Here is a 27,849-nt window from a genome sequence, read left to right as displayed (position 1 = left end):
TACTTGGCTCTGTAAAATGAGAAAATTCAAAGTTCACAAAAGATGTCAACTTTGATTTTAACTGGATGACTTGCTTTTTTTAGGAATCCCATATGATGTTCTACTAATGATTGACAAAGTTTGCATACATGACATAGGGACAAATGCATACACATTTCCGGAACCAGGGAAATCACTCTAAAACCATGATTTTAAGAAGATTCACAACAATTGCCTCATCAAAAATTTGGGAACAATTTGTCAGAGGTGAATTCTGCTTCCCTGGATAACATTAAAGCAATCAGAATTAAAGATCAGTTCTCTTTAGGAAAGCAAAAGATGGAGGGTGCATTGATTGAATTATCAAAATTTTGAGGCACTGAATATTCTTAAGTTAAAACTAATTGTCAGGACCTTGGGTGTATTAGCTTACAGAAGGGTTGAATGTAGGTGATTATTTCTTAGGATTAGTTAGCAGTAGTTATTTTGGTATTTTAGCTGTTGTATTTCCTATTGTACTTTGTAACAGAATTACCTACCTAGGAGAAGTAGCTATATAAAGTTATTAAAGCTGTAAAGAAATCATTATGTGAAATATAAAATTCAGACTTCTGATTTTCTCTCTACGTGTTCTCCCCCTCTCAGATCTGACTGCTTTTCCTCCCTCAGCTTCTCTTCTCTTTTTCTCTTCTTCCGAGCTCTTTCTCTCTCACCTCCTCTGATTTCCCTCTCTAATTCTATCTTCTGATTCTGTTCTGTCCCTCTCGATCTTCCTCTTTCTATCTCGCCTCCTCCTGCTTTCCTTCTCCAATTGCTGAACCTGCCCTAACTCTGCCTAGTTCTCTCAGTCAGCAGAGAACTTTCCTTGTCAGAATCTGAGGATCCAGATGCTAATTTCTTCAGGTCTTCCAATATCAATAGGTTAATTGTTTTTTAAGGCAATTATTAGAGTAAAAAATTCACAGAATTTTTACTTCTTCTGACCATTAACGATTGGTTCTCCATGGTTCCTTTGGAGGTCATAGTTTGTGGTATTCCAGCCTTTGCATGATAGTAACCACAGGTTTTCAAACAAAATCAGATTCTGCATCTTTTAAACCTTCAATTGAATATGAGTTGTGCATACAAATATATATCAAATCCGGCTACATAACCCAAGGAACAAAACATACTCACAGTATTGCACATAACAGTGCAGATTAGCTGAGAAAGTTTCCTCTTGCTACAAATGTAAGTATATTTGCTAATAAGATCATATATCTACACATAAACCCACACACACACACACACACACACACATTTGTGTACTGTATTGCAATTTACAATAATTCACTTGTGCAAATATTTTATGGCAAATAGTACCTCATGGTTTGCATCAGTATAAAGACATCAAGATCTTTGTTGCCCTCTTTGAGCATCTCTAAAAGAGTTTCCATTGCCTAACATGATGGGCAAATATCAAAATTTAGCGCATAAGACAAAAATGATGAAAACATAGTTTGGCCAAGTAATAAATTACTAAAATCAGGAAAGGTTGTAACTAATGCTGCCATAAAACACAACAACATACAAGCCTTATTCCCACTACAATACTGCCATATACATATATACACTATATATATTTTTTAAAGGAAATAACATTTTGGAAATCAAACATCCAAAAGATTAAACTTTTAGGGGATGTTTATTTGTGGAAAATGTTTTTTAGTTTTGTATTTCCAATTTTCTATAAAATCTCCAGTTTTCATTTTCCACAGAAAATGTTAAAAATACAGAAACCTAATTTCCAATCTAGAAAATTGGAATGTATGTTCAAAGATGAGAGAGGAAGGTTTTTCTTTTGTGTAACTTCTTGTTAGAGATGGAGATGATTTGGGAAAAAAAATTGTGGAGAACTGTGCTTTCTAAATCTCTAGATTAGTAAGGAAAATTTGACAAACTCATTTTAGGAGTTTTTCAACTTTCAAGTTCAGTTCAATTTTACAGAACCATGTTTTCCAAATTTACATTTTCTGTTTAGATAACTTTGTATTTGAATAAGATTCTTAATTTTCCATTTGTGGAGAAATTTTCTAAAAACCTGGGGCTATTTTCTAGAACTAAACAGTCCCTTGGGCATTCTTAGCCTATTTTATAGAACTTCCATTGTTTCTGATTCTTTGCACGCGCTTCTCATGAAGTGGTCATCAACTTTTTTGGTGTGAAATTTATCCTGACTGGCAGCATCAAGAGGATAGTCAAACTTGAAAGGGCAAATGTACATGTAGACAGGCCATGGAATCAAGTGAAACAAGGTGTTTCACAGTTCACCCATATCTTCTACATGTAGATGGGCCATGTGCTCTGCTCCGCACAATGAGGACTGCCATTTTCAATAGGTAACAGAGGCTCTGCCCCCAAGTCAATGTTAGGAAGTTCTGAGGATGATCCAGCTGACAGGGACATGACGAGATTGTGATTGGGACCCATCAGGGACGTGATTGGACATGTTGCATGGATGCAGGCTGCAGGGCACATGGAGTTGACTAAGCAAATGGCATGGCACTATCTCACATGACCCTCAAAATATCTCCCACAAGGAGAGGTGATTTGAGGACACTGTGTGGAGTGATGAGCACAGATTCTGGAAGATTCCAAAGTTATCCGGTTGCATGGAGATAGGGATAGAAGGATTAAATTTGTAAATTGTACCCTATAGATAATGATAAGAAGGGCACTCTTGTCTGTTGTACATAAGCCTGAAGGCTATAAATAGGGGTGCTTCCCTCAGTTGTAATTAATTCCATTCATTCTCAGTTTTCTTAATAAGAATTTTGAGTTCTTCTCTAATTTTATCGTGTTCTCTTATGTTTTCTTGTTGGTTCTTGTGGTGTGCAATTCTAGGCTAACTTAACCATCACCAAGTGCATGATTGTGACCTAAGGTGTCATGACAAATGCGCGAGTTCCACGGTCATGACAGTTGATATTAGAGCTTTGGTTACACCAAACTCTTGAAGGAGTGGTTGAGGACACCATGTCGAGACTGATAAAGGAAATGTTGGTTGATGAGACTAGGAGAGGAATGGATCTAACCTATCCCAAGGTGGGAAGAAGCCCATGGACCGAGCAAAACAAAGGAGGATGTTGGTTTGATGGAGGGTTGAATGGCGATACCATGGCAGAAGGTTGGAGTAAACAGGTGGAGAGACAGGGTTACGATTTGGCCATGCTGAAAGCTCACTGTTTGGGGCAATTCGATAAGATCTGAAAGGAAATTGATTCCTTAAAGGAGTCTGACATGCAATGGGTCAATTCAACAGATATGTTGGAGGCCCAATTGATGGAATCCATGGACCAATTGGGGGCTTGAATAAACAGGCCAGGCTAGGGTGCTCGCCCAAGTGCAAGTGGAGTTTGTGATTTACCCAGAATCAACTTGTCGAAGACCAAAGAATATAAAGGTATGCGTGATGCTACTGAAGTGGAGAACTTCTCATGGGAGATGGAGCAGTACTTAGAAGGGAGCAGCATCAAGGAGGCAATAAAGATATGCACCACACATACTACCTAGCAGGGACCAATGCTTTATGATGGCGCTGGAAGTATGCTAACATTGAGAAAGAGAGGATCCAAATTGGTGCATGGGACACCCTCAAGGCCGAGTTAGAGAACCAGTTCTACCCAGCTAATGTGGTGAAGGAAGCGCAAAGAAAGCTTGTGAAGCTGGAACACAAATCCTTCATCTGCAACTAGAAAGAGGAACAGGTGCATGGGACACCCTCATACAATGGCCGTCGTGAATATGAAGACAAGAAGAAGGCTTCAGGCTGGTTACTGCAGACTGGATGATATGTCTACCAAAATCCACACCAAGTGAAGGATTACCCTAAACTTGGCAAATTGGTAGCCATAGAGGAGTAGCACAGCCAGAAAGAGGAACAGGTTGACACTGTGCAGGTAGGAGCCCTAACCCTACTCAATATGGTGAAGGCAAGATTGACAACAAAGGAGATGCCAAAGGGCCAGATGTACGCACTAACTACAATCAACAACAAAACCTCCCTCCCAGGCCATGGTGGACACGAGGGTAACCCATAATTTTTTTACCCTAAGGAAGCCAACCGATTGGGATTGAAGGTGAATCATGAAGGCAGTTGGATGATGAAGACAATTGACACAAATGCTAAGCCATTGGCAGGTGTTGTTAAAGGAGCAACCTTAAAGATCAAGTCATGGGAAGACCGTGCAGACATTGAGGTCACACCCATGGACGATTTCAAGGTGGTGCTAGGCATGGATTTGTTGCGGAGAATCAACTTTAGACCCATATCATGGATAAATACCTTCTGCATCCTGGAGCAGTAAAGTACTTGGATGATCCCAACTGGATTTGGAGGGAAGGAGTCACCAATCTTCCCAATAAAGCAACTGACCAAAGGTTTCAAGAAGGGAGATGCCACTTATCTGGTGACAATGAAGACGGACTAAGGAGAGGGGTTGGTAGAGGCCCTACCCTAGGCAATCAATGGTGTGCTGGAAGAGTTCCAAGACATGGTGCTGCCTGAGCTACTACAGAGAGTTCCAACTATGAGGAAGGTGGACTATCAGAATGAACTCATCTCGGGTACAAAGCCACTTGCTATGGCACCATACAAGATGACCCCACCAAAACAGAGGGACTACAGAGGCAGTTGTATGGGTTAATGGAGGCAGGACATATCAGACAGTCTAAAGCACCATTTGGGGGCGTCAGTGCTCTTTCAAAAGGAGGATGGATCCCTATGACTCTGCATTACCTAATAAGCCAAAAAATAAAATGACAATGAAGAACACGTGCCTAATCCCCCTTCACAAAGATGGATCTATCATTCAGCTAGGAAAGAAATGACCCTAAGACAGCCTATGTCACAAGGTATGGCATGTTCAAGTGGCGAGGCATGCCATTTGGGCTAACTAATGCCCCAACCACCTTTTGCACCTTGATAAACAGAAATATCCATTTGTATTTGGATCAATTCTTAGTGGCCTATCTAAATGATATCATGGTGTAATGATACTCTAGAGAAGCATGTGACACATCTCTAATAGATTTTTCAAGTATTGCAAGAGAACAAGCTATATGTAAAGCACGAGAAGTGCTCATTTGTTGAGGAGGTGCACTTTCTTAGCCACATCAACGGAGGTGGGCAATTCTAAATGGATGCGAAGAAGGTTCAAACTATCCAAGAATGTGTCACAACCAAGGGTTTTCCTAGGGTTTGGATGGGAACTTGGAAAAATCAGAGGGAGAATTAAACAGAAATGGAGGGAGAAATCAAAAGAAAGGAGGAGAGTTCAGACGAAACAGAGAGGAAGAGAGAATTTGAGAGGGAAATAGAACTCAATTATCATTCATCAATGTCTAATTCTCTAGGTTACAGCCTATTTAAAAGCTTTCTAGGTAAAGACACAAATCAGCAAAGTACAAAGTACATAGGAAAAAATACATGTACTCTATTATTACTAATATGCCCTTGAGTCGTGACAATCTCCCCTCCTTGAGAGGTTTCTTGTCCCTAAGAAACTTATTGCTACCGAGCCGCTGTTTCTTCATTCAATTCTCGTTTTCATGATCTGGTTTATTCTTTTCCTTTTCTTATTCTTTTCTCTTACTTGCTCTGGCCTCTTCTTTTTTTTTCTCCTTCTTGGCTTTATCTTATGGATGAAAAAGGAAACATCTCTTCGATCAACAGCCACACGTTGACATTCTTTAACTGCTTTTTCCTCCTCTTTGGCTCTATCCTGTAAATCCTCAAAAATTAGCTTTGCTTTGTCATCAGGGATTGGAGGGGTACCTATTGCTTCAAGAGAAACAAACTTGAAGTCTTCAAAATCCAAAGTAGTTGTAATCATATCTTTTCTCGAACTCACAACATCTTTTGCTTCCTCATCTTCCATAGAGATCTCCTCCATTGGAGTATCTTTTACTTCCTGAATTTCCTGATTGCTAGTGTACACCAAAGGCTCACTTTCAGCAGATTTTTTCCCTAGTGGAACATCGATACGTTCTTTGGCAATTACCAATCCTTTCTTGTCTTCCTGAATTGCCTGATCCAATTCAGGTTTTTCCTCATTCCTTGCAACTACCATGCCTATTCTTAGGACCTCATCAGGCTCGTACCTATCATCAGATAGATGAACGCTATCTTCATCGCAATCCTCCTCTTCCAATGCTACTTCATCAGCTTCTTGCACTAATTGATTGGCAGCCTAAGTAGTACCATTAATCTGTTGGCTGCTCATCAAATAATTTTTAGGCTGCAGCCCGTGCTTGATGTATGTCACTACCAAAGCAAGCACCTGTAACCTCACTTTCTCAGCAGCCTGCTTAACAGTGGCAGGCTGCATCACCTTGATAGTTGACTGTAGTTTACCTTTAAGCCCACGGATGAAAATGGAAACGAAGTACCACTCCATTAAGGCAGGTTGCAAAGTCAACATCAAAGACCTTAATTCTTCAAATCAATCCTGATACTCCATCACTGATCAGACATGTTTTAGTTTATGAAATTCGCCAATCGCATCGGTCATTGACTTCTCTCCAGACCAGTCACTTCAATCCTCCACAAACTAAGCCCAACTAACCTCACAGTTGGAATACTAACCTGATACATCCTAGCAAGCTGAATTAGCAATTCGTCCATGCAGTCCAGCTTTTGCTTGAAGTTAGCGCAATTTTTCTCCTACGACTACTTTCCCAAGTTTTCAGTTCCTCTGGTCGCTGCCATTTCCACAGTTCGTCTACTTCAATATATTGTTTCTGATCACTACAAGGGTTCACTTACCAACAAACACACCAGTTCTTGAATCCACCTAAATCTACAGTGACAAAATCTGCCTCAATTCGCTACTTAACATTCAGTAAACGTAATCTCCCAATTAATCGATTCTGGTCTGTCTGTAGGTATCACCTTCGATCATTGCAACTGATCGCCGATCAATCCTCCAGATCTGCTTCCAATCCACGCCTTCCTTACTCGCCTAAGCCTGCTAATTGAATTCGTCGAGAATTCCACCAGAAACTGCCAGACCGCTTCGCTTTTCAATTTCAAACAAGAATGTCCAGAATTCACTGTGTCAGAAATTAATAGCGTCAGAATTGAGAAATCAACAGCCTGAGAATCATCGCTAGCTCAGCTTCCTGAATTGCCTCATGTAACTCAATCAGTTCCATTTGGCAGAGAATTGTTTGCTCTGCTTCACCTTCAAAGGATCAAGTACTCTACTTGGAATCACGCCAAGAAGCGTTGGCCTATGGATTACAGTGATCGAACCTAACTGCTTTCGCAGGAATCATAGCCGAGGAGTGATCGGCTTTGAAATGAAATGTCACAATATAGGGTTTTCCTAGGGTTTGGATGGGAAATTGGAAGAATCCGAAGTAGAATTAGACAGTAATGGAGGGAGAAATCAGAGAAAGGAGGAGAGTTCAAACGAAACAGAGAGAAAGAGAGAATTTGAGAAGGAAACATAACTCAATTATCATTCATCAATGTCTAATTCTCTAGGTTACAGCCTATTTATAGGCTTTCTAGGTAAAGGTACAAATCAACAAAGTAGCAAAGTACACAAAGGCAAAAAACATGTACTCTATATTACTAATATGCCCTTGGGGTCCTAATAGAAAGGGAAACCACCACAAAGGTACCCGAACTACATTCATTTCTTGGACTAGCTAACTACCATCCCAAGTTCATTTAGGGATACTCAGCACTAGCAACCCCCGTCACTGATCTCTTGAAGAAGGCCCAAGCATGGGAGTGGACAACCACATGCTAGTCGACATTCGAAGGACTGAAGAAGGTGGTGTCTGATGAACCTGTCTTGGCCCTTCTTGACTATGGCCAACCCTTTGAGGTGCAAACATGATGTCTCATATTCACCATAGGTAGTGTGTTAATGCAGAATAACCACCCCATTACCTACGAGAGTAGAAAGTTGAATGAGGCAGAACAAAGGTATACAGTGCAAGAAAAGGAGATGACTATGGTGGTACATTGCCTGTGGACAGGGAGGAACTATTTGTTGGGATCACATTTCATGATCCAAATAATGTCATCAGTAGTTACTTCCAACCCCCATAATAAGTCGACCCCAAAGCAAGTATAGTGGCAAGATTTCTAAGCTAAGTTTGATTATTACTTGGAGTATAAACCAAGGCACACCAATTTGATGGCAAATGCACGGAGCAAAAAGGCAGAGCTAGGCCCAATCAGTTTGGTACAAGAGGAGACTTTGACCCAAATCCAAGATGGGATGGCCACAACCCGATGGCTACACAAATTATAGAGTTGGCTCAACAGAAGAAGACTTGACAATTTTGGTTAAAGGTCGGGGTACTCTACACAAGGATCAATCGATCTATGTTCCAAGGTGGGATAACCTACAACAAAACCTCACCAAAGAATGCCATGACAATGATGACACCTGGTGGTCGCTCATCTAGGTTAGGGAAGGACAAAAGCATTGATGGAGAAATCCTTTCAATGGCCACAATTGCAAGATGAGGTAGAGATGTATATGAAGACGTGTTTGGTATACCAATAGGACAATGTCATGACCCAAGGACATAATAGTAATTAGATAATAAATGAATTTTTTTTTAGTTGTTTTAAGGAATTCCCATTTAGTTGTATGGTAGTTATAGTAAGTTGTAACTGACTTTAACTGGACTGATTTGAATATTTGGCAGCCTTATTGGCACCAAACAGCTCCAGATTAGTATATAGGGCTGATTCAATCTCTCATGCAAGATATAGAAGAATATTTTGAATGAAATCTGATTTCTATCTCTCTCAATTTCCCTCTCTTTCTCTCAGTTCTTCCTAATCTCCCTCCATGTTCTGTTCTTTCCTAATTCCCTCCCATTTCTTCCGATCTAACTCCCTCAATTTCTTCCAATTACCTTTTAAACTTGGGTCCATGACAGACAAGTTAGAATACTAGTTCCCTAGGGGATTATCAGAGCCACTACCTATCACAAAAGTGCCCATGGGAGTTCTCCTTGGATTTCATCTTGGGACTACCCATGGTGGACGAATATGAAGCTATACTCATCATGGTGGATTAGTTCTTGAAGTACGACAATTTCATCCTAGGGTTGCCTAACTATAACGTAGAAGATGCAACGTAATTATTTTTATGTCGTGGTCAAATATTGGGATATGCCAAAGACGATTATCAGCAACAAAGATCCCTAGTTTAGTGGACAGTTATGGATCAAGCGGTTTAAGCTCCTTGACTCGAAGCTACACTTCTCCACCAGCTTTCACCCTCAGACAGATGGTCAGATAGAGCAAGTGAACGCACTGTTAGAATGTTTACCTACAGCATTTTATCAATGCCAATTAATGCAACTGGACCCTATTTTTGGATGTGGTGCAATTTTCTTATAACTTGTAGCGCATCAAATCTACGGGGAGAAAGCCCTTTGAGATTGCTACAGGCTAGCAGCCCTTGACTCTGACCATGGTGGAGGTGCAATATAAGGGAGGAAGTCCAAGAGCGTAACATGGCAACCTCTTGGAAAGAGAAGGCATGTGAAACACAAGCAACACAGGCTTATCTTGTTAAGGCCACCAAAAAGATGATGAAGTTCGCAAACTAAAAATAACAAGGTGGCATTCCAGATTGGTGACTTGGTGGTGGTTAAGGCAATCCCCTTACAGTTCAAAGCTTTTAGAAAGTTGAACAAAAGGTTAATTAGAAAGTATGAAGGACCTTACTCAGTGTTGGCAAAGGGAGGCAAGGTTTCCTATCAATTGGCTTTACCTCCTTATTGAAGCCTTACCATGTGGAAAAGGGAGGCATTGGAAGGTGTCACAACCCCAAGGATATTATAGTCCTTGCAGTTCAATGCAATTATTGCTTTGCATTTTTCTGTTACAACTTGTACTTTTTCAGTTACATTTCTATTTTAAAATTGACAGCTGTAATACTTTCAACTACAAATCATAACTGAAAGAACTGACTACAAGAGTGGCTATATAAGCTACTCGAGGATCTTTTGGCATTGTTGAATGATATCAAAATTCAAGTCTTCTCTCTCAAATTTCTCTCTGATTTCTCCCTTTTCCTTCTCTCTTTCTCAGTTCTTCCGATCTTACTCTCTCTGTTCCTCTTAATTCTCTCCCTTTCTGTTCTCTCTTCCTCGATTACTCCCAATTTCCACTAAAAACCCTAGGTCAAACCTAGGTCCTTCACATATCCACGGTGGTTTCATTATGATCTAGGAATTTTGGACCTTTGGACTCTAGAAAATTATTACAGGTGGTTTAAATCTAGATATGGAGGTCATGTTTCAGCCATTGAGGAACCTAAGGAACATTCTCCTCTCTTCCTATGCAATCAGAAAGCCAAGAAATGAATGATAGTTGCAGGAAAAGTCACTGCGACAACACTGAAGGAGAAATCTGTTGAAGATGAATCTTTGGTATATGCTAGCAAGCAGGATGTAACAAATGCTTTTAAAGCATTGTTGGAGTCTATAAATGTTGAATCCAATTGGACCTAGGAGCAGGCAATGCGAGTAATCATTAATAACAAGAGGCATGGGGCTTCAAGAACTTTTAGTGAGCATAAACAAGCATTCAATGAGTACCTGGATCAAAGAAAGAAGCAGGAGGCTGAGGAAAGGCATAATGACTACATGAAGAACAAGGAAATCATCAGAACTTTGGTTGGAAGGAAAGCATATAGATTTTTAAGGAGAGCTCAGAATACAGATCAATTGGAAAAAGAAAAAAGAGGAAAAAGAGAAAATCTAAAAAAGCCAAGAAGGAGAAAGAAAAAGAGGGGGAAAAAAACAGAAAGGAACAAGAGAAGACAAAGGAAGAGTCTAAAAATGATGGATCAGATAGTGAAAGCAGGGATTGGATGAAGAAATATTGGTCCAATAACTAAGATTTCTTGAGGACAAGAAATCTTTCAAAGAGGTGGGATTGTGACGACCCCAAGGATATTATAGTCATTACAGTTTAATGCAATTACTACTTTGTATTTTTCTGTTACAACTTGTATTTTTTCAGTTACATTTTTGTTTTAGAATTGGCAGTTGTAATACTTTCAGTTACAAATCATAACTGAGAACTGATTGTAAGAGTGGCTATATAAGCTACTCGAGAGGATCTTTTGGCATTGTTGAATGATATCAAAATTCAGAAGAACAGAGACAGTAAGATCAAAAGAACAGAGAAAGAGAGAAAGAATAGGGAGAAATTAGAGAGAAATTCAAGAGAGAATTGTAGAGAGAGAGAACTTTCTCGATGCAACTAGATCATTTTGGAATCATCTGAAATCCGTCCATCACTCTATAGATAATGATAAGGAGGGCATTCTTATCTTTTGCACATGCGCCTGAAGGCTATAAATAGGGGTGCTTCTCTAAGTTGTAATTCATTCCATTCATTCTCAATTTTCTTAATAAGATTTATGAGTTCCTCTTCAATTTTCTCTTATGTTCTCTTCTATTTTCTTATTCGTCCTTGTAGTGTGTAGTTCCAAACTGACAAAGCAACCACCAGAAGGATGATTGTGAGCCAAGGCCGCACAACAAAGGAGCAAGTTCCATGGTCATGACACATGGCACTACCACTCCCACTATAGGCTTTTGGCAAAGATTATAAGAATACGAAACCATATTGGGCTAAACCTGGAGACCTTGACCCCATGTCATACTGTTTAGGATTCCAATACAGTTACAAGAAATCAAAAAAAAAAAAAAAAAGCATAATCAAGAGAAGTGGTATGAAACCTGAGGATGTTATAGTTGCAGCTTTGCACATCATTGGGTTCCAAGCAACCAAAAGTTGGATGTATGTAACCATTTCGGATGGACTAAGCCAAATGGATAAGGACAACCAACACGGTAACAACAAACACCAAAATAGTGTTGGGATGCAAGAACAAGAAGGGAAGAACCTTAAATAAACAAGAAAGCAAGAAACTGGCAGTAAAGAGTCAAGAAGATAGTTCTTTCTGAGCAGTTTAGAGGGCCCCAGGAGTGGGATCTTTTGCTCTATAAGGGAGTTGGGCACTCTAGAGAGACAAGCAGCTCCCCCACCCCACCCAAAAAAATAACCCACCAAAGTTGATCAAGTGTGGTGCTGAACATCCACAAAGCATAATCAATAAGAGAGTCAATCACATCACAAGCTTGAGAGAAGTGTACCCACAACCATTATAAGATTGGTGTTTGGGCTTTACTCATCATTATACAAAAGTTGCTCCTTGAAAAACAAAATCTAGGAGCATGTTTAGTTATGATGTGTGCATTCATGTATTTCCTACATTTAAAACTGAAATTATAGAAATTCTGAAATCATTTTTTATCATTTAGTTTTCATATGCATTTACATAAGAAACATTTTCCCCAAAGCCTGTGGTATTTTAAGATCAATTTCCTAAATAGTTCTAGAATGAGTACAACAATGTCCGAGGTTATTTAGATTCTAAATCTTAAAACAATGTTTAGAACCATAACCAACCAAGCCCAAGAAAGTGAAACAGCAAGAACAGAAATAATAAAGTATCACTTAACTAAAGCTTATTGACGTCAACTTTGAGACAAACTATATAGTTGACTAACTTGCTAGTTGCTACATAGTAATAGATAAAAAAACAATCTTTCTTATCCAAGCAAAATATAATGTATACATCAAATGATATCGTATAGTCCAGCCAAGAAAACCAACAATAAGGTAACTGAAACAAAAATAGAAAATGTTTAATATATATTAGCTACTCTGAATTAGCTGAAAATGTCCTGACTCAAAAGCATAACACTGAGATGATACCTGCACATTTCTGAGGTCTGCAAAGGCATGGAAAGCAACATGGTATACAGTTAAATTCCGATCTAGGAATCCACCGCGTCTGTGAACATATTCTGAAGTGGGAATATTAAACAACTCTTCTTCGGAAATACCCATCATAACATTTTCAGCACTGTCTCTTGATGCTTCAACTGAAGACCACCCTTTGGACTGCTGAACAAGCTCAATAATCTTTTTCAAAGAAGGGAAAAGTCACAACCAGTCACATAATTAAAAAGATAAAACAAGGGACACATTAAATACTTGATAGGTACTTTAGAAGCTGCATCTTCAGATGTAGGGATATTATTCTTATGTGCAGCTATAAGCCCGGCATAGCAAAATTTGTTCAGCCCAAGACCGGCTGCAGTCATATCACGCACAATCGCATACCTGTAATAATAAGGCAGGTCGATACAGCGACCACTTAAGCTGTCAGTGTGCTAAAAGACACATTCGCAAGTCAAATCACAGGACAAAACTTAAAGGAAGCATTGCCGGGTATAAAACCATGGTAAGTTGACTATTATGAAGATGTACAAATAGTAGAGAATATGAAAATAGCTTGCTTGTAAGAACATAAAAACCCCAGTTGATCTTAAAAGGTGGTGTATAAAAAACTCCAAGTTGAGATAACCATATAAAAAAAATTAATAAGAACTTTTCTTTCTTTTTTTTTTCCTTCCCCAAGAAGTAATAAAACAAACTTGTCAGCTAGCTGCCAAAATTTTGGTCATGGACTCATGCCCAAGATCAGCCAATGTAGTGACTAGGACCTAACTGACAATACAGTCATGGAATATCTGGTCCTCAAACCAATAAATGCCAGAAAACCAATAGTAATGCAAATTACACATTGGCTTTGATAACATACACTCTATCTAATCGTCCAGCAGACGCACATGCATTCAGTAGACAGATGAAGGTTTGTCCAGTAGGTTTGACCTCATATCTCTTCATTTCTTCAAAAAACTACACCTCAAAGAAAAGCCAAAGAAATATTAGTTGAATGTATAATGCTAATTTTATTACAGAGGAGAAACATTATAAGGTTCAACTAAGGGAGAAACAAACCCGGATTGCCTGCTGAGAGTTCTTGCATTTCCCACAAGTAGAAATCAAAAAGTTGTATAAAGCAACCTATCATGTATAAGCAACTAATAACCAGTTAATAAAGGATCTGAAGTAGGTTAGTGAAACACATTTTAGAAACGTGTGTGAATGAAAGAAAACAGGAAAATAACAAGTTAGTTTAAAGGGAACCATTCTCCTTCTCTTAATTTTTGTGAGCAAGGGAGAGTGTTCCCTTTGTTTTTGGATTCTTTTACAACTCTTTGGGATTATCTTTCTTTGAAGTGGATGCTTGTACACTTTAACAAGGTTCACTCCCTCTGAGTTCATTCTTTTATGTTGTCTTCTTTATTATTTATAAAAAAGAAAAACACAAAGAAACCAAACAAGTTAAATACAATTTGTATGAGAATAAATAGATAATCCATTGGCATTTCATGAACCATAACCAAGTTTTAAGTCTCTTAGTAACTTAAAAAAAGGTGATAGTATTTCTCCAAAAGTTTCTTCTGATGCTTCATTGCCTCTCATAAATTGAATGATGATAAATGATAACAGGAGCACAGCTACGGTAAACAGGAGACTCGCTTCGCCAGATTTGAATTCTCCAATCTCACTTTGCCTGTTCCCCTTCATTCCAAACGTGCCTTCTGTTCTATAATTATATATTGTTTGATATATATGGTCATAGGTAGAGTAGATTGGGGACCCACCTTGTGGGATTAAGACTCAGTATGTTCTTGGTTGATATGGTTTCTTTCCTTTTTCTTTATTCTTTCTTTTTCTTTATTCTTTCTTTTTCTAGTATGGGATCTAGGAAACGAAGTTTAAGTAAAAATGAACCTGAAACAGAAAAGAAAGAAATTTGTCACGACCCTAGGGTTTAGCTAGGGTCTAGAAAGGAATTGGGGAGGATTCGAGAGGGAAACGGAGAAGAATTGGAGGGAGATATACAGTAGAAATCAAAAGAAATAAGAGAGAATTAGGAAGAATGAGAGGGAGAAAGTATGGAGGGAAAATATGAATTCACTATGTTATTTTCAGCCTACCTTTCTTTACATACTAGGGCCTATTTATAGGCTATTCAACAGTAAATGAAATCTGGAAAATAGCACCCATGTGGTCCTAACAACTCACAAAATACCTCCTACTAACTACTACAACCTTATTACAATTATACCCTTCTAACTACTCTTGAGTTGCGACATTCCCCTCCCCTTAAAAGGTTTCTTGTCCCCAAGAAACTTATTACAACCAAACTATTGTTTCTTTATCCAATGTCCATCTTCACCCATTGGTTTCTTCTTCATTTTTCTTTCTTCTTATCTTGTTTTTCCCTTTTTTTCCTTTCATCTTGTTACGCTTTATCCTTCTGCTTCCTCCATTGCTCCAAATCAGAAACATATTGCTGAAAGATTTTAGTGCAATCAGTATCATGCAAGCATCCTCCCTTAATCTCTAACCATTCTTGAACTGCCCTCCATTGGTTATCCACTTCGATTAAGGCACAAGTTTCCTCCCAATTGACTGATTTCTCAATTGGAGTTACCTGATCCATAGTAGGTAATTTAGCAACTCCTTCCATTCCTATTCCTTCAAGAGAAACAGATTTAAGATCTCCACAATCTAAGGCTGTTGTGATTGTTTCCACTCCAAGATCTTTAGCTCCCGGATTGCTAGCAAACATCTCAGCTTCATCCTCAACAGTTACCTCCTCCAACGGTGTTATATTGAGGGTTTTAATGGCTGGATTTCCAGTACTAGTGAGAGTGCTTGAGATGCTGCCAACCGTTGGACAGCCATCCCCCAATTCTTCGATCCCTTCTACTGCTTCTTTTTCTTCCTCATCAGCTTCTTGCATCTCTAGATTAACAGCCTTAGAAGCTCCATTGATCATATAGGTTTTGGTCCTTTCTCCAAACCGGTTACACAAGTCAATTACAAACTGCGGCCAGCTCAATTCCATCCTTCCCCAGCTCCAATTCTAGAACAAAACATATGGAATTCCACTCATATTAGTTGCAACCATTTTTACCTTCTCCTTTTCAGCTACTCGGTGCTGGTAGAACACCCGTTCACATTGCCGGATCCACCATTTTGGCCTATCCCTGTCAAACACCGGAATAGCCAATGGAGCAAGAGTGGGCAAATCGGCACTTGGAACTGAAGTCGACAAAGTCCGATTAGCAATTTGAAATTTATGTGAACACATGATCAAAAAATCATCCAGCTACCTACGGAGGTCCTTAATTTCCTTTGTTGCAGCAATTAGTCCTTCAGCCATCTCCTCAGTTCATTTCCCTGAAATTACACCCTGCAACAGCCTCTTAATCAGCTTCCAAAGACCCTCTGGAAACTTATTTCGGTACTCCAAACTCACCGGAATTCAGTCACTGAAATTGCTTCAATAAATCACCAAGACCTACTAATAATCGATCGTCGCAACTTAGCAGTTTCACGTTCAGCCAATCTAAATTCACTGGAACCTGAATTCAACAACCTATTTTGCCCCGGTCGTTGCTTCGCCTCGACTGCAACTAATCACTGCTAATATTGCTTTGGGAGCTGCCTGACTCACAACCGAGGAACGATCGGTTCCATTGCAGTACTTCAAAGTCGCCTCCAGATCTCAAACAAAACTCAACGCTGGAAATTAATAGCAGAGAAGTATCATTCCGCTCGCTGTAATTCCTCTAGATCGCCGAGATTCACCCCTGTACCGTTTATGATCGCACCTTCTTTCCCAACTCAGTCACATGCAGTGACCTAGACCTGAATTTCCGCTCCTAACTGCACCTACCTTCTCGCCTCAGCTACATGTAGCGAGTGTGTCGGAATCAAAGTGATTCAAGGATCGCCCAATCTCACCTAATCACCGACATCTACCTAAAATTCTTCTGAATTCTTGAATCACCCACGCCTCTGCTTCAATCGCGCCTCAACTTCGTCTTTCAAATCCGATTCACTTCTGATCGATGTTTGCTTTGCTCGGCTTCTCCATTCAAATTCGAGTTCAGTTCCGCCTTGCAACTAGTCGCTTTCTACCCCGATTGATGCAAATCAAATTCCCCCAGCGGAGTTGCTACCCAATCACTGTCCAATTGGCTCCAGAATTTCCCAGAGTTTGCTGCTTCTTGAATCTCCTTCCGTAACTTGTTCGATTCCACACCCAATCACCGACCAGCTTCTCGTTTTCGGTGCTACTTCCGCTGCGCCCTCTGATTCGCTTGAAAATTTAATTCAATGTCCGGTCAGAACTCTTTCAGCTTGCAACGCCTTCCTGATTTTGATTCCGCAGCTGAAGATAGTCTTTCAATTCCGAGCATCAACCTCCGTCAGACCTTGCTACGAATCCTCGATTCTAAAAGCTGCCTGATCGGATACGATTTTGCTTCGCCACACTTCATCACTTCTTCTGTGATTCAACACAACGCAATTCCGAGTCAGTCACCTGATCTCAAATCACTCGGAATCCGCCAGATCTCAACACTAATTCGAGCCGCCCTCCTCCGTTTAACTATTCCGACACAGCTATTAAGATTCGCCTTCTAGGATCAATCTGAATTCCGCTTCACCACTCAGATCGGACATATCCAAATCTCAATTTCAAACTCAATCGCATGCAAGTTCTCCGGACTCAATTGTTGCTTGAGCGTGCATGAATTACAGATTTCCCAAATCACCTTAGCCTCTTCTTCACCAGAGTTTGATTGAAATCACAGCCAATGAAGGATTGGCTCTGATACCATTTGTCACGACCCTAGGGTTTAGCTAGGGTCTAGGAAGGAATTGGGGAGGATTCGGGAGGGAAACGAAGAAGAATTGGAGGGAGATATACAGTAGAAATCAAAAGAAATGAGAGAGAATTAGGAAGAATGAGAGGGAGAAAGTATGGAGGGAAAATATGAATTCACTATGTTATTTTCAGCCTACATTTCTCTACATACTAGGGCCTATTTATAGGCTATTCAACAAGAAATGAAATCTGGAAAATAGCACCCATGTACTCCTAACAACGCACAAAATACCTCCTACTAACTACTATAACCTTATTACAGTAATACCCTTCTAACTACCCTTGAGTTGTGACAATTAAGGACCTAGAATTATCAACAATTTAGTAACTTATCCAATTTAGCATCACTAAAAATTTCTTTTATAGGCTAAAGATATTGTTGGCCAACTTCACCCGTGGATTCCCATTTACATTTGGTCCCAAACTAAATAAAGAAGAAGGTTGCTTTAGACAGCCAACAACCAATGCAGAATTCATTGAATCAAACAACATAAATTCTAGACAAATGAGCAAATCGTAGGGTGTAACACCTTTAGCTACGCACTGCATTGCTTGAATGCAGCAAAAATTGAGCTAGGGTTGTGTCACATTCCTAGGGTTACCTAGGGTTGTGATTGGAATTAAGGGAGAAATCAGAATGATAGAATTGAAGGAGGGAGAGAAAACAGCAGAAAAGGGAGGGAGAATTAGAGAGAACCAAGAGAGGGATAGAGAGAATTAGAATGCAAGGGAATTCAATCTCATTGCACATGATATCCATCCTCTTACAAGTAGCCTTTTTATAGGCCTAGCTAGCTGCTAACTAAATTCCTAACAACACCCATGTGCTCCTAACAAATTGCAAAATATCTCCTAACAAACTATTATAACCCTATTACAATAATGCCCCTCTATTGCTTCTAGGGTCATGATAATCCCCACTCGCCTTCAAACATTTCTTATCCCCAAGAAATGTTAAACCTCCACAGCCACAAATATGCTTTTTCCTTCTCTTCCACAACTTGGATGGAGAAGTTTTGAAAAACCTCTGTGTGCATAACAAATTTATAGTGGCTCTCATGGACACCTCAACTGGAACACAACCAAAATCAATCACTCTCCGTTGGTTAAAGTGAGCAGCTGAAATCTGATGATTGTTGTCCTCACCAACTTTCCCCCTCATAGTTCCTTCGATGTGGGCTGGTGCAAGTCCAGAGGATTGGCTAACTATGACCCCAACTTCCTTTAATATTTTGTCACCATCTAGTAAAATTAATGACGGCAGACCTGCATCCTTAGAGGTAGTTAATGGATTCCAAACAAACCAACTGCCATTCTCACTTGCAAAAATATCAGCAATCACCTTTAAATGCAACAATGTAGAATTGTCAGATCTAGAAGTTGTGGCAGCAACAATTCCAGTTATCACTCCATCCTTCATTATAGTAGACAAAAATCCTAATCGGCCAGCTGTAGCAAGAATGCACAAAGCAGCAGCAGCAACTTTGTTCTCCACAGCCTAACTTTTGACTTCTGCAGGTACCTTCCTTAGCTTTCCTCCAGCTACAACCGGTCTCCAAAATTCCTTAACAACTTTGAATCAGCTGCTTAAGGAGAGAATTCCTTTTAGGGTCATAACTCTTAGGAGACTTCCCCTAGCTGCTACTAGGACATGTCTTGATTAATCGTAATTCTAGAGGTTCGGCAATCAAAGTTCTAATATTCCAAATCTTGGCATGTGGAACAAGCACGGTGTCCAACTATCTTCTAGTCTCCATCCTATGACTAAAAGAGAAATCAGCATCTCTCTTTTCAGTGACTATGTCTTGCTCCCCTAAAACACCTGCTTTAGTTACCTCTGTTACAACCAGCATCAAAAGTTGGTTTGCACCTTCTGAAATAACCGCAATGCCGTTATACTGTTCAGGGTCAAGATCTTCCATGTCGGCAGTAAGATACCCTCATGTTGAAGCTGTCTTAACATTCTTATTGCCTGTTTTAACCCCAGCCAAGGAATACTCAGCTTTTCCCAAAACCAAATCCCATACATTAGTTGAATCTCCATATATTGGACTGGGTACCTAGGGTAATGCAAGGGACTTTGATTCCTTTGTGAATTCCTCCAATAATCCTTCATTTTTCTCCCGCCAGCTCCCATTAAACACATCCTAATGTATTAGCCCTTCTTCTGGTTGCGTAACAATAGTGCCCAAATTCATGTCATCAGAATTCTCCTTCAGTGCAGTTTCAACAGTTGTTGTAATAGGCAAACTGCCTTCCTCTACAGCGTCAACGGCCAATATATCTCCTTCCACAACTCTATCCTCCGAATCAACCTTCTCCAATGGTATCGCAGTGACTATTCCTGCCACTGCCATCCCTATCCGGCCATCGAATGCATGAAAGCTATCCTCCTCTCAGTTCTCACCTCCAATTTGATTTATAGCCTACATACCCACTGAATCACTAGCTTCCTGCAATTGTAAAATGTGATCCACATGGATTTCCTTGACAATTGTAACAAGATTCATTTCAACGTCTTTCTCCTCCGTTGGAGCCTCAATAATTCCTCCAGTAGCTGCCCTTTCTCCCTTGTCATCTTGAATAACTTGCTCCATCTAAGGTCTATCCTCACTACTTGCAACAATCAATCTGAATCTTAGGGCGTCAATAGTTTTAGGAATACCTCTAATCTGCTGGCTGCTCTTAGCATAATTGTTAGGTGGCAACCCATGCTTTCTATAAATGGCTTCCAACGCCAACTCTTGCAGCCTAGCCTTCTCAGCTGTTTGTTGTACCGTGACCGGAAACATCATTCTCACCATAGGCCTCAACTTATTGTTGAGACCATTAATGAATCTCAATAAAAAATAAGACTCAATCAAAATTGGATGGGAATTGAGCACAAGTGCTTTCAATTTCTCAAACCTGACCTGACCAGGTACTCCACAACCGAGCCCTCTTGTTTCAGCTTGTTGAGCTCATCTTTGTAACTCTCATATCCGATCTGATTTAAGAAAGCAAAGTATTCTTTAGAAAAACATTCAATCGAAATACTAACTTGAAATTTATGTGAAAATAGAATCATCAAGTCGTCCAACTTTCTGCTAACGTCCTAGATTACTTCCTTTATTGCATCACATTCTTCCTTGAATGTTTTCCCAAAAGGCGGTGCACTTTCAAGAAGTCCTTTGGCCATCTTGAAAGGTTCAATCCTTGAAAATTCACCACTGTAACAGCCTTTTGATCAGTTTGCAAGGCCCTCTTCGGAAACTTATTCCAATATTAAAATTTAGCAACCTTAAATTCACATAAGGCTAGATCTGAATCAGCCTTTAGCTGCTGCTGAATGGCCTCCAAATCAATTTCCGCTTCAAAGTTGAACCTGAATTCGATCCGGTAAACCTAATCCGCCTCCTTAGCGACTTCAAGTTCAGCCAACCTAATTCCACCTCAATCGATGCTTCAAAGAAATCGATCTGATCTGGTAATTCGATCAGAGACACTTGAGTTCATTCCCACTTCCAGATTGCAGCTAAGATCAAGATCGGTTACACTAGATCTACCTCCTATGTTGGTTGATTCTGCTACAGCCCATAATCAAGTCAGAATTCGCCCAGGACTCACCTCTCGCTCAGCTTCCAAATCTGAGTTGAGAATCACAATCCAAATCAAAGCAACTAAAAATCGCCACTTGCGAAAATCACCTCCAGACAATTTCCAATACCAATCGCTCAAGGCTCTACTTTCGATTCTCTCGAATTTAGTACCTCTAATCTGTAACTGAATTGCCGATTAGAGCCTACAGTCACGCAAGAATTTGTTTCTCACAGTCGCCCTCCTAATTTACTTTAGTAGACAAAGACCGCCTAACTCACAAGTCAGAATTCACCTTCAAATTCTGAACCTAACGACTACGAGTTCGTCAAATGTTGGACTTGCTTACAATTGCTCGAGATTGCTATAGATTCAAGATCGTCGGGCCTGCTTCCATGTCATGCCTTCACTACTCACCAGAATCGAAGTGATTCAATGATCGCCCCAACCACGCCTTCTACCCAATCACCGTACAATGGCTTCGGAATCATTGGAATTTGCTTATCTCTGCCTTGGGCCCGAAATCACCAAACTTTGCTTCGTTGGATCAGTTGATAGGATGTGACAGAATTGCAAACAAGAATTGTTGGAAATTAATCCGCAGAGAAGCGTCGAAAATCAACCGAAAATGAATTCGCCTAAATTCTTAGAGCAAGAATTGCTGGAATCACAGCCGAGGATTGTTCGGCTCTGATACCATTTATCACATTCCTAGGGTTGTAATTAGAATTAAAGGAGAAATCAAAATGATAGAATTGAAGGAGGGAAAGAAAACAGCAGGAAAGGGAGGGAGAATTAGAGAGAACCAAGAGATGGATAGAGAGAATTAGAATGCAAGGGAATTCAATCTCATTTCACATGATATCCATCCTCTTACAAGTAACCTTTTTATAAGCCTAGCTAGCTGCTAACTGAATTCCTAATAGCACCCATGTGCTCCTAACAAATTGCAAAATGTCTCCTAGCAAACTATTATAACCCTATTACAATAATGTCCATCTATTGCTCCTAGGGTCATGACAAGTTGTTGTCAACACCTAGATCTTGTGTTAAATCTATAAGGGTTCTCACATTTTCAACGACATATGTGAGTAAAGAATTCAATTTGGGATTATAAATTAAAGATTGGATCATAGAATATAAGGAAAATTTGTGGAAGTGTTGGACATGATGATTAGGAGAAAAAAATAATATTATGTGCCTCAAAGAGATAAGATGGGTTGGATTGAAGGCTAAAATGTTGACGAAATCTGAATATAAACTTTGGTACTCATGAAAGAGTATAACAAGGAATGATGTGGGGGATTATTATGAATAAGACTTTAAATGATGGGATAGTGGATGTGAAGAGAATAAGAAATTAGATTATTATATGTTGAACAAACTCATGTCACACACTCACACTCAGCCCCCAAGAAAGGCACTAAATACTCACGATAAAGACATAACAAGAATAAGAACATAAACAACAATAACACACACAAGGGACACCAGATTTATCCTAGTTCGAATCACCTTTGAACCGATGAATCCTACATCCAGACTGATCAAAAGGCTTATGGCTTCCACTATCTTAAAATAATAGGAATGATAAAATGCACTACACTCACAACTCTATGACTGAGCTATTCCTCACCGAGATTACAAAGACTAAGGCTTTTCTCTCTAGCAGTACACAATCACAAGATACAATGAAAAACAAGAGAATAAAAGACTCATCCCAACCCTCAATTTATAAATCATAGAGGCGGGAGTTACAAGGAGAAAATACCTAACTAACCGCTAGTTACCTTATTTGGTAGTTACCGTTACAAACGCCTAACTACTCCTAGAAACCGGTTTTCAACGGCTCATTCTCTTTTATCCTCTATATTCTTTCGAGCCATAAGACTAATCTTAGGCAAATTCTAACAAATTCTCCACAATTTGCATAAGTTTAGTCTTCATCAATAATAGATATCTGCCCTCTTCAACCCCTGTCTTGATCTTCTATTAAAGTATCCTAGTGCTTCAGCTTTGCCATAGGAACTGCCTTTGTGAACATATCTGCAGCATTCTCATCACCTGCAACTTTTATCAGTTTTACCTCTTTTTTATCTAATATTTGTAACGACCCATTAGAGGGTTTAGATTTTTATTTAGAAATTATTGAATTTCTTAATTAGTTTTGTTTGGAGAATTTTTGCCAATTAATTGTTAATGTGGCAATTTAGAGATTTAATTGAAAAAATAGCATTTAATTATATTTAATTATTGAGAAGATTAAATGCAAGGACGTGTTGGTCATTTAAGGATTTGATATTAGCATTTAATTATTAAATAGAATTATTGTGATTAAGGGATTGAAGAATCCATCCGTGAGACGATTGGGTTAGAAGACTCCTAGTTATAATAGGAGAATGAGTTATGGCGTTAGGGCTTCTTAGATCAGTGTATATATAGTTTCATAAGTCATATGTTCTTCACGCCGCAAGAACAGAGAGCCAAGAAGCAATCAGTGAGTTCAAGTTTTGCATAGGAGGCTCTCGTGAGATCATTAAGTCGATCAAGAAGATCATAAGGCAAGTATCCTTCCCCTGTAATCCTTTCTTACAGGTCTTGATTGAGCTTGATATCAGATTTCCAGAATTGGATCAGTTCCAGTGCATGTATATATATATATATGTGCGTTACTGTGAGTTATATTAGTTCAGTGCATGTTTATATATGTATTTACATGCGTACAGTGAGTACCAGCCAGTTCATGCATGTTCCTTACAACGTTTACATTAGTTATGATCAGTAAATCATCCCTCAAGTTGTTTATATATCAATTGGGATTGTTCTCCCAAGATTTCTTTTGGAATGGTGTAGTGAAGCTAAGTTTTGATTCAAGTTATGATCTCTGTTATCGTAAGCTTTATATCTGATAAGATTCCAGTCATTCGAATAAGTCTTGTGTCATTCGAATGAATTTCAAAGCATCCGAATAAGTTTCAGTGTTATCGTAATGTTTTTCCCTTGTAATGTATCAGTCATTCGAATGAGTCCTGAGATATCGTATTATTCGTATGAATTTTTGAGGTTTTTAGACTGTCATTCGAATGAGCCTTGTTGTCATTCGAATGAGCCCTTGAAGATGTGAGTAAGTTGTTGCTTTGTATAGCTTAGCATTCGAATGAGCCTTCTTGTCATTCGAATGATCTTCAAATTGATTCGAATAAAGTTACTGTTGCATTCGAATGAGTCGAGTTTTGCCAGTTCAAAAGTTGGAAATTTTCAAAATTCATTCGAATGAATTTGAGAGTCATTCGAATGAGTCCCAGATCAGATCCGAATAGCCTTTGAATATCATCTATCATTCGAATGAGCCTTCTGTCATTCGAATGAGTCTCTGTCATTCGAATGAGTTTTCTGCCATTCGAATGAGCTTGCTGAAATCCTTTTTTTCATTCGAATGGGCTGCTTTTTCATTCAAATTACCTCCTTAGACTTTCTCAATCATCCAAATAGTATCAAATGGCATCCAAATAGCTTCTAATAAACTCTTGATTCAAGTCTTAAATTTAATATGAATATTCAATTATTCAAATATTGAATTTTTATGCCAAGATATGATAAAATCCAATATGCCGAGCCTATACTTAGAAATTTCAGAATATTTGAATCTCAATATTTCTAGTAAAAATCATATACCATGTTTAGCAGTTCATTATGACATGGTCAGCATTATTTTGTGAGATTATGTGCATACACATTGTATGAGCATTGAGCATGACTTATGTGGAGCACTACATATCGTGTGCCAGCATTTATATGAGCATTGCATTATGCGCACCAGGTGGCTTGTCCACGGGGATCCCACTAGTATCAGTACAATTATATCTCAGTTATGAGTTGCTCGCCTGATGTCGACCAGGGAGCTAGGGGCATATTGCCCAAAGTATGTGCTTACAGTTTTTATGTTTGCAGGACTCAGATCAGCCAGGTATGTGTTACAGTTATGTGGGCCTATGGGCCAAAGTTGCATACCTGCATTTAGTTTACAGCTTATGTGCATTACATCTTATAAATGCCATCTAGTGATTATTATATCTCTCAGTACAAGTTCAGTAAGTATTTTTATCAGTATCGATATTCTTCGATTCAGCTTCAGTTATTCTTTCCAGTTTATTACTTGCTGAGCTTTGTAGCTCACCTTGTACTCTTCACCATTCCAGGTCCTAGTGGGGGAGTACCAGATGTGGGGCCTAGCAACAGTGTCCAGTAGTGTGTGTACGTGGAGCTGCTCAAGACCAAAGATGTCTGGGAGTTGTTAGTTTATTAGTTAGTGCTTGATCAGTTTAGATTCATTTTAATTTCCAGTTTAGGGAATTTCCCTTAGATGCAATTATGATTTCAGTTTTTGTTGACTCGGAGTCTTATTACAGTTAATTGATATATACAGTATTGGTATCAGAATTCAGTTATCAGTCAGTTTATTTTATTATCCCCAGTAGCACCTCTTCTCGGGCAGTTCTAGGAGAGGGGGTGTTACAATATTTCCCTAACAAAATGATGACGAACATCAATATGCTTAGTCATTTCATGGTGTGCTTGGTTCTTGGACAAGTGTATAGCACTTTGACTATCACACGTCAAGAAGGTATCCATTCGTGTCCCAAGGAGCTCAATGACCAATTCTTTTAGCCATATAGCTTCCTTAATAGCCTCTGAAATAGCTATGTATTTTGCCTCAGTTGTTGATAAAGCCACCACATGTTGGAGGTTTGCTTTCCAACAGACCATGGAGTTCCACAACTTGAAAACATAACCGTTTGTGGACCTCCTCTTGTCCAGATCAGCTACATAATCAGCATCTGAATACCCTATAATACTTGCTATTTCTCTTATTTTAGCTCCACCATAAGACAAAACCATGTCACTAGATCCCTAGATACCTAAATACCCTTTAACAGCATTCCAATGTGCTTTACTTGGATTTGCCATGAATCTACTCACAACACTCATTGCATGGGCCAAATCAGGTCTTATGCACACCATACCATACATTAGGCTGCCCACAGATCTCCTTTGAACTTTCCTCATCCTTAGGTGATTGATCTGAGGATAACTTAAAGTGTTGGGCAAATGGCACACTTACAGCCTTTGCATCTGCCATACTGAACTTCCTAATTAGTTTCCCTAGGTAGGATTTCTGAGATAGGTACAGCTTCCTTTGTTGTTAAAATGGAATCTAAGACAGGATAGTTAAAATAGAAAAGTCCATCTAACCTTCTATGTGATACTAGAAGATATTGTTAGCCAACTCCACCTAACGGAATTAAGGCTTGATATATGATCGTTTTAAAGCTACAAGATATAATAGATTTACATCTCATGAATTATTCTGCACTTGAACTCAATTAATTCACTAAAGGGAAGAAAAACACTACGCTCTCAACCCCAAGGGGCAACCTTCTTTTTTGTTTTTCATCATGCCCCAAAAGGCAAACTGAACCAGGGGGATTCATGGTATCCAATATGGTAAAACATAAGCCCATTTCTGTGTCAAATACAAGAAATAAAACAGAGAGTAGACAATACTTTCAATGAACTTCAATATAATCCGCGTGTCTCAAATCCACTAATAAACATATAAACAGAACAGAAAAATAAAAACAATTAAAAGCAACTATATTCTTCACATACATCAGGAACCAAACCCATGGATTTCATTTCGTCTCTGAAAAAGAAAGCGTCCTGCAGGCGGGCGCCTTTCATGGATCCAGCAATGAGTGAATGGAATGTGTCTCGTTCTGGCTTAACCCCGTCCAGCATCATATCATCATACACATCTCTCAACAAATAATGCCTACATTACAATCAACATTTCTGACACATGCATAAATTAAACGCACAAAACACATTTTTTACAGTGAATTGTATTCTTGAGGGCACAATCGGGAGACCTTCGTTGTGAAGTGAGAGAGGCGATGACGGTGTTGTACTCCGACTCATTGTTGGCGTAATTACGCTTTGCGTACTCTTCGGTCGAAGCGGCGAAATAGCGCCGTCCAATGGCTCGAACCAGTGAACGCCGGTGACCTAGAGAAGAAGAACAAAGAGATTATCAGAAACGGCTTTTCGATTTCTCTCCGTAGAATGAAAAGAGAGATACGTAAGGCACCAGAAATGGTTTGAAGGAGCTTCATGGTGATGGGATTGGAAAGGGATTCGCAGAGCTTCTTCTTCTTCCCTTCAGCTTGGAGACTGCGCACTAAACCCTTGGCCTTCGGTTGGGTTTGAGTCGAGAGTGGGAACGAACCGACCCGACTTTCGAATCATTACAACGAGGCCCGGCCCGGTAAGATTTGAAGTTTGCTTCTTCAACTTGATGCCTTAATTTTTATTTTTTTGGCCATATTGCCCATACTTCTGCAATTATTGCAGTTTAACATTTTTTTAATTATTGCCACGTCTCCTAAAAAACAACAATAACATATTAAGTTTTATAGGGATTCTTATATTACTCACATCAAATAAATTTGATGCTATTTGACGCGGGCTTAAAGAGAGATGTATGTGAATCCCACGCCCTTATTCCTTTCAATTTGTCCATATCAAGCAAATTTTA

The 27,849-nt window shown here is 39.3% G+C and overlaps 1 protein-coding gene across 1 annotated transcript in view; it reads right to left on the bottom strand.

Annotated features, from left to right (window-relative positions):
• The window catches only part of LOC127799935 (pentatricopeptide repeat-containing protein At4g35850, mitochondrial), a 32,963-nt gene extending 5,400 nt beyond the window's left edge, over positions 1-27,563 (bottom strand). The window contains exons 1-8 of the mRNA XM_052334236.1: positions 27,403-27,563; positions 27,185-27,320; positions 26,925-27,087; positions 13,886-13,951; positions 13,686-13,783; positions 13,087-13,204; positions 12,794-13,003; positions 1,342-1,418 (exon numbers count right to left, since the gene is read on the bottom strand). Of these exons, the coding sequence (XP_052190196.1) occupies positions 1,342-1,418; positions 12,794-13,003; positions 13,087-13,204; positions 13,686-13,783; positions 13,886-13,951; positions 26,925-27,087; positions 27,185-27,320; positions 27,403-27,427 (893 nt within the window). The 5' untranslated portion in view covers positions 27,428-27,563. The remainder of the gene's footprint in view (positions 1-1,341; positions 1,419-12,793; positions 13,004-13,086; positions 13,205-13,685; positions 13,784-13,885; positions 13,952-26,924; positions 27,088-27,184; positions 27,321-27,402) is intronic.
• Between the last annotated feature and the right edge of the window lie 286 nt (positions 27,564-27,849).

The sequence above is a fragment of the Diospyros lotus genome, chromosome 4 (assembly GCF_014633365.1).
Source record: "Diospyros lotus cultivar Yz01 chromosome 4, ASM1463336v1, whole genome shotgun sequence".
Lineage (NCBI taxonomy): Eukaryota > Viridiplantae > Streptophyta > Magnoliopsida > Ericales > Ebenaceae > Diospyros > Diospyros lotus.
Note: the sequence above shows the minus strand (reverse complement) of the source record. Positions and strands in the feature narration are given on the sequence as shown.